This window comes from Vicia villosa, linkage group LG6, assembly GCF_029867415.1.
Source record: "Vicia villosa cultivar HV-30 ecotype Madison, WI linkage group LG6, Vvil1.0, whole genome shotgun sequence".
Taxonomy (NCBI): domain Eukaryota; kingdom Viridiplantae; phylum Streptophyta; class Magnoliopsida; order Fabales; family Fabaceae; genus Vicia; species Vicia villosa.
Window position 1 is genome coordinate 118,335,500 of NC_081185.1, and position 8,153 is coordinate 118,343,652.

Below are 8,153 nucleotides of genomic sequence, written 5' to 3' on the forward strand. Positions count from 1 at the left end.
CAAGAAAGAGAGACCAAGTTACTCATTATTTCTCTTAAAAAATAAATTATCTCTTATAAAATTTTCCACTCGCATGTGCAAGGAGTCCTACCCTGTTTTGTCCTCTCACTCCAAAGTTTTCTATATGTTCATTTTCCTTGATTTTGAATAACTTGTTGTGTATCACACTTTTTTGGCATTTTTTTGCGTGACAAGTGCTAAACAAACATCATTGTTGTTACTGATGGCTATTCGAAACAAAACGTGAACTCGTACGCAAGGTGAAATAGTCTCTACTGACCATGTTTTTTTTTTTCATCTAAAAGAGACAGCATGGCCAATTTAAGTTAGTCACATTTTAAAGATAATTTAGGATATGATTTGTCCTTTCTTATTTTATTTTTAAATATAAACTATATATATATATATATATATATATATATATATATATATATATATATATATATATATATATATATATATATATATATATATATATATATAAAAGAGATTATTACAACTATATTTTTAAAATATTGAATTTAAATTCAAAACTTTTGATTAAGTTGAATGAGACTTTTATTAGATTTCGAATTTGTTAATCATTTAATTAGACTAATTTTTGGAGAGATGATTTTTGAGATATAATATTACACTTTTATCGTTTACATTGTCATAATAAAGTCTAAGAAGAGAGATATTTTGTCTTCTAATTCTCAAATTGTGAAGAATATTTGTATATATGCTACATATGTTTGACGTGATTAACGAGTTGGAGAAATATAGATTTTAAGAAAATTATTGATGTGCTAGAGTTGAAAGAAACCTGAATATGTACAAGCTCTTTTGGTATTGACCACCGATACAGAGAGCTTCCATGGTCGAATCTGCTTAACGACTTCTTTGTCTCCATCTCAACCTCAAGCACACATGAAATCCTTTGCATAAACTCTTCAAAATGCATGTGAGATACTAATTTCTAACTTTGCAAGCCTTACCTTAAAGGTAATTGTCTCCCGATCAAGATATCTGAAGAGACTTAAAGAGCATGAATCGTACGCTGCAGGAATAATTTATATGGAAGATTAATTAATTTTATCAACAAACCATTAAGTAAATTGTCTTTTGTCTTGTCACGTAAGTTGTTGAGACATATTGAGTCAGTTATTATGATCCTATTAGTGTGATAATTTTGGAGATTTCTTTTGGTCTAGATTCAGCGAGATCTTATTGAGAATAGATCGTATTTTAATTTGTTACAAATTCTACGTGGTTTTATTAGGAACAAATTGGATTTGTTTTAGAAACCCTAATGAGTCTTCTAGACAAATTGACTATTATATAAAGAGATAGTTTCCCCTAGCGATGGAGGGGTGTTGTTTTGTGTTAAACTTTGTCTTATGTTATTCTCCACAATTCATTAAGAGTCACAATTTGATTCATATTTGTGAGTTCGTCACTATCTTATTACTGAGATTCACAAACAATTGAAATAATGTTTGAGTGGAAGTGACAAAATCTTCAATTTAGGAAGCCTGAGTTGAAAATCACATGTAATAATAGGAAAAAGGCTCTAAATTGGGCATTTTTTCAGAAAAGACCATAGTGTACTTTGACTTTTTCTATAAGTGAATTTCCCTTAGGCTACTGCTATCCAAATGTAAGTGAGAATTGCATCGATCTGGGTTAACAATTCCCTGTGTATTTTATTTAATTGTTCATCTAGATTGTGTATATTGCATATTGTCTATGACAAATAGAATTTCAATTGGCATTAGAGTGAGCCACCTAGTCCAGTTAGACGTGTTCTAGTGTGACTAATCTTTTATGTTTTAGATGGACAATATTAGGGAAGGGTATATGATAATCGTCCATCAATTCTTGATGGAACTAATTATGATTACTAGAATGTTCACATGATTTTTTCTTAAGTCCATGGACACCTACCACCATCAAATGGTTATGATTCTCAATATGTGAATCTTGAAAAAGATTGGGAACCTGCCGAAGATGAAGCTTACTTAGAATTTTTCGAGCCCTTAGTGTTATTTACAATGAATTTGACAAGAATATTTTCAGTATCATTAACACATTTTCAATGTTAAAGAGGATTGTGAAACTCTTTAAGTGGCTTATAAGGGAATTTCCCAAAGTTCGGATGTCAAGGCTTCAAGTCCTCACCACCAAATATGAGAACTTGAAGATGCTTGAGGATGAAAATATTTATGAGTACAATGTTCGTCTTTGTGACATTGTCAATAATTCTTTTGCTCTCGGTGAAAAATGTCAAAAGAGAAGTTTGTGAGAAAGATTATGAGATCTCTTCCGAAGAGGTTTAACATGAAGGCTATTGCCATTGAGGAAGAACAAAATGTTTGCATGATGCAAGTTAATGAATTGTATGACTCTTTTCTCACTTTTGAGATGGCTATTGGGGACTAACCTAAGAAGAAAAATCAAAGGAGTGGCGTTTAAAGCCAATACAGTTAATTTAGGAGATTAAATATCCAATGTCACAGATGAAAATACTGCTAAATCTATTGATATGTTTGGAGAAATTTCAGCAGGTTTATGAGAATACTTGGTAGAAGGCTTGAGAACAATGTTTCTTCCAATGTCAAAGGAAATCAATACCAAACTCCAATAAGTGATAACCTTTAGCGTCGAGGAAAAGATTGCTAAATACAAAAATTTGGCTATCCTAACAGATCAAAAGGAATCTAACATCGTGAATGTGAAGGATTTGAGCGTATTCAAATTAAATGGCCTAATTTTCTAAGAAAACAAGGAAAAGGTTACAATGCCACTTTTTGGGATGATGAGTTTGACAAAGAAACTGAAATCGATTTGACAAGTAGTATTGTGGCATTTACTATTCAAATTACAAAGATTATTAATATGAATCACTTATTTCTAATGCTTATATTAATGACAATGAGCCTATAAGTGATGAAAATGAGATATCTACAGAAGTTCTTCTTGAATCTTATAAAACTATCTGAAATGGATGGAAAAATATCAAGTGCTTGAGAAGTAGAAGAAAGAACTAAAATTATGTTTCAAGACAAAACCAAGCTCCTGTTTACTATTAGTGAGCAGGGTCGTCTTTAAAGGCGTGCAAAGTGAGTTATCGTACATGGCATCAAAATTTTCACACTTAAACTGTACTTAAATAAGGCCTAATAAATATTTGTCATAGTTAATATTTGGTTAAATATGGCCTTTAATTATTTTTTAATGGTTAAATAATGGCTAACCTACACAAGGCCTCAAAAAACTTGAAACAACCTTGTTAGTGAGTTGAAGAAGGAAGTTGGACGTTTCAAATATGAACTTAGGAATGACTAAGTCTATTTGTATGCCTAATTCCGAAGCTGATAATCTTGAAGCTATTTTGAATATTGGTAAACCTACAAGGAACATAAAATATTTGGCTATATTGGTGGCTCATCCATCTCAAAGCAGAGACTAAAATTTCTCGTACAATGTCTCAGTAACTCGTTGTACATTATTGCCAACAAACTAACGCTTCAATCGAGTCTCTTATCAATAGACCATATTGAGCGTGTCATTACTACGATCGGCATAGTCATATTTATCCCTTTTGATATAGATTGTATGGGGTCAAGTTACTGTGCATAGATAATAATCTATGCACCATGCATATATTATTATGGACCCTTTGATCAACATCTTAATCTAACGGTGAATATTAGGCATATATAAGACATTTGCTAAAGAGGAAACCTAATCTGACCTAATCTCATTCTCTCTCTCTCTCTCATGATTTTGGAGCTTTAGAAACCTGACCCAACACTCTTTCTCTCTCTCTCTCTCTCGCCGCCACCACCATCGCAGCACCTTCACCATCGCCACTGCAGGACCTTCACCATCGCCATCCACAACTATTTCTTCAAAATCATCTAGGTAAGATTAATACTTTCTTACGATTAAGTCAGATTAGGTCACGATTTTGTTTCAATTTGTGTTTTAGTTACTACGATTAGGTCAGATTAGGTCACGATTTTGTTTCAATTTGTGTTTGAGTTACTATGATTAGGTCACGATTTTGTTTCAATTGTTGAAACTATAAGTCTCTGAATGTTTATTCCAAATCAATTATTTGAGTAATATTGAGTAATTTGACTGATTAACTTGTTTAGGTAATGCATGTTGATATGTAACTTGTTGAGTTATTAATAGACTAATTTGAGTAATATGTATGAAATAGAGTAATATGTATTGAGTAATGAGTGGTCTACTATGAGCACTATTTGTAGCAGGCAAGATTGAGTAATATACATGGTTGAGTAAAGAATGTTATGTTTTGATTAATATGTGGTTTGTATTGAATAATCAGTATTGAATCATAACATTGAGTACTGTGAAATAGAAATTGAGTAATCTGCAGTAGGTCATAAGTAATGTATGATAGATTAGAGTAATTTATGATAGCTTATGTGTCATAAAATTGAGTAATGTGACAGAAATTGAATAATCTGTAGTAAGTCTTGAGTAATGCATGATATCTTAGTGTAATTTATAATGACTTAGAGTAGTATGTGTTGGATTTCAGTAATATGTTTATAGATTTGAGTAATATGTTTCTGTGTATGTAGCTAGGATGAAGATCTCCATTGTAATATTATCATGTGACATCAACTGAGTGGTGTTGAAATAATTGTTTGATCTGCACTCTTTATGCAATCTATATTTCATATTTCAGATATTAATGCATATTGGTTGATTGACATGTTGTTAGCCTTTTAATTTCTTGATTGAGAAATTATAAACTCAAATTTGCACTTCAGTTGATGTTTAGTGTTGGATACTAAGGTTAAAATCATAAGGCCAAACAAATAGTTTTAAATATCCAGCGTTTAAGTTCCTAGAAGTAAGGATTTGAATAATCTGTTTTTGGATTTGAGTAATATGTTGTTAATATTGAGTATGTTCTGTTCCTTACTTTCTGTTCTTGTTATTGAGTAATATGTTGTAGGAACAGATATGAAAACAAGATCTGCGGCAAGAATTGACAACAATGACCATTCAGAAGATTTTGAGACAACAGAAGAGGAAGACTTAAATGATCGTACTGGTTCAGTTAGCACAGAAGAGGAAGAGGATGAAATTGCTGATATGAGAAATAAGAAAAGCAAAAAAACTTCATCAAGGATATTGCATAGGTGTTTTCCTAAGAAGCTGACAGAATTAGTTTTGTTGTTGAACGAGGGAAAGAAAGATCCTAGTAAGAAAGAAGACTGTATTAAGAAAGAGAAGTATATTAAGGAATGTGGATTTGGCGGATTGTTGAAACCAAACATCACCATTATCCCGGGGGTATTTGTAAGCTGGATTTTAAATAACTTTGACAAAGATAGGGGAATGGTTGTCAATGAAAATGCAAGAATTACTGTTGGAGAAGAAGATGTGAAGAGGGTATATGATTTGCCAAGAGTTAAGAAGATAATTGATTTGGAAAAGGTTGACAAATCAAATAAAGAAAAGTTGAATAAATTTAAGGAGCAGCTCGGGTACATAGGGGAGACTTATGATAGTATGATCAACATACATACCAATGTTTTGTATGAAAGGTTGATGAAGTTTGAAATCACAAAGAACAAAGCTTGGGCAAAAGGTTTTATATTATTGGCTATCGAAACCATTCTTTGCCCTACTACTTCATATTTGGTTATTTTGAACTAAGCTACAGTGTTGAGCGATGTAAAGAAAGTTAGTAACTACAACTGGTGTCAACACTTAATTCAACATGCCAATGGAGGGATTAAGAAAGATGCATGTTCTGGGAAAGCAAACTTCCACTTTCTTCTAGTATGTAATCTATTAAAATATTGTTATCATTGAATGTATCCTCTTTAAATTTTATTTAATAATCAAATTTAATATCTTCATTGTAGGTACATTTTTTAGATATGGTGCAAACAACCAAAAAGAAGAAAATAGTTGAAAAACCACCAAGTTGTAGTAAATGGGAGGATGACATTGTGAGCTTGGAGTTGAAGAAAATAAAGGAGAAGGGAGGTTTCAACAAGGTGATCGTTCTTAATAAAAAAGATTGTGATGTTCCAGAAAGTAGTAGAGCAGAAAAAGACATGGAGGATGAAGTGATGCATGACAAAATTGCTGAGACTGCAAAACATAGTAGAGAGAAAGTGATCCAAAGAAAAGGGAAAAAGCGAAAGACACATAATGTGGATGATGAAATGATGGAGGCTCATTTGGCTTCACATGACTACGCATTAGAAGAGGTATATCTGAACGAAATACTCAATATTCAAATTTAGTAGTGTAATATATTAGCAGTATTGAGTAATGCGTAATATATGGCCATTCATTGTTATTTGAGTATCGAGTATTGTGTAATATATGACCATTCATTGTTATTTTAATATTCAGTATTGAGTGCTACAGTTTGAGTATTGAGTATTGCGTAATATATGGCCATTCATTGTTATTTGAGTATTCAGTATTGTGTAATATATGGCTATTCATTGTTATTTCAGTATTCAGTATTACAGTTTGAGAGTACATGTTTAATATGTGGCTATACATGCTTAGTTTGAGTAATATGTGGCTATTCATTTGAGTGGTTTTTATGTACATTGCAGGCTAAAAAACAAATAAAGATTTGTGATGAAAAGCTGAAGTTTTGGGCAAATTGGAAGACTTATTGGGTCAAACAGGCAGAGGAAGCTGAGTCTTCAATGAGAAAAGGAAAAGAAGTTGGAGACAAGGAGCATCGTTCTGAGACGGGAAAAGAAGTTGGAGATAAAGAGGATGATGCACATGAGCCTAGAAATGCAAGTCCTGAATTGGTTGAGAGTGAAGACAAGGATGATGATTCGGATCATGGGAATGAAGAACAAGCTGCAAATTTAGTTGATAAAGAGGATGATGCAGAACAGCCCGAAAAAGAAGATGATGCAAATCAGCCTGAAAAAGAAAGTCAAGAGAAGCATGGTGATACAGGGGAGATGAATGATTCTGATTGGGGTCAGCCTTTTTTTGATCTAGGATTCAGTACTCCTATATCATTGGAAGTAGTATTACCAATGGAAGAAAGTAGAAAGTCACCACCTGAGGTGGCAACATACACACTTATGGAGAACGTACCACAAAATGAACAGTTTCCGCTTCCAAAAAGGATCTTAGCGTTGTCACAATACTTTAGATCCCCATATGTAATGCAAATGAAGAAGGCAAAATTGAGTGAGGAAGACACACAATTGGTCAACTATGCCTGGACATTGGCAGAAGTAAATGGAGGAGCTATGTACGTTGATTTTTTAATTCCATCCATTTAATATTTTTTTTAACTTCAACTTTTAAATGAGATTCATTATATTTCATCTCTAATTGATAATGATTTTAACATGAAGGGAGGTATTGTTCCAAGACCAATGCAAGATGGTAGAAAACCTTAACAGGGGATCCTTATTTTGTCTCAAGAAGGATTGTAAGTTAGAGGGGGATGTCATTGGAAACTATTTTAGTTTCTTGAATAAAAAAGAGATGATGAAAGGAAAGATGAAAAGGTTCATATTCCCGGTTACATATGAAGTAAGTATCACATATTGATTAGTTTTAATTAACTAAAATTTACAATATCTTCATTGTTTAAATTCCCATATTAAATGTATTTTGTTATCATTATTTGCACATAGTTTGACCATGGCGTCAAGATCACTAGACGCAAAAAGGATTATAGAGAAGCCCATGTAGTGGCTGAGTATGCAGAAGATTTAATAAGACAGCTCAAATACATGGATTTTAATGATATAGACATCGAAAATCCTAAATATGTAAGTACATTTTTGCTTAATATTTGTGCTAGTATTGAACAATATGTAGGATAATATTCAATAATGTTTAAGTAATATGTTGATAGTATTGAGTAATCTGTTTTGATTAATTACAAGGTTAGCTAGAGCAATCTGTTTTGATTAATATGTTGATAGTATTGAGTAATCTGTATTGAGTAATCTGTTTTGATAGTATTAAGAAATCAATTGTAAAAATATAATAGGGTACGAGAACCCTTATAGCCGAACGGACTTGTGGTGTAGTTTGAAACTCCACTAAAATGTAGTATCTCACCCCATTCATGTTGTTCATTTCACATATCTTGGGCAACCATAATGGTAAAAGCAAAA

At 32.2% G+C, this 8,153-nt stretch overlaps 1 protein-coding gene across 1 annotated transcript; it reads left to right on the top strand.

The window, feature by feature from the left end:
- Window positions 1-2,077: 2,077 nt before the first annotated feature.
- LOC131614504 (uncharacterized) lies at window positions 2,078-6,563 on the top strand. The gene is made up of 4 exons (XM_058886077.1): window positions 2,078-2,276; window positions 4,979-5,670; window positions 5,898-6,248; window positions 6,504-6,563. The coding sequence occupies exons 1-4, from the start codon at window positions 2,078-2,080 to the stop codon at window positions 6,561-6,563; spliced, it is 1,302 nt and encodes a 433-aa protein (XP_058742060.1).
- The last annotated feature ends 1,590 nt before the right edge of the window (window positions 6,564-8,153 follow it).

Excerpts from the sequence above, each read along its gene's own strand:
- LOC131614504 (XM_058886077.1), top strand. The coding sequence starts at position 2,078 with ATGTTAAAGAGGATTGTGAAACTCTTTAAGTGGCTTATAAGGGAATTT. Across the intron at positions 5,671-5,897 it reads GCCCTACTACTTCATATTTG|GTACATTTTTTAGATATGGT; the intron begins GTTATTTTGAAC and ends TCTTCATTGTAG. Across the intron at positions 6,249-6,503 it reads ATGACTACGCATTAGAAGAG|TATTCAGTATTACAGTTTGA; the intron begins GTATATCTGAAC and ends TTGTTATTTCAG.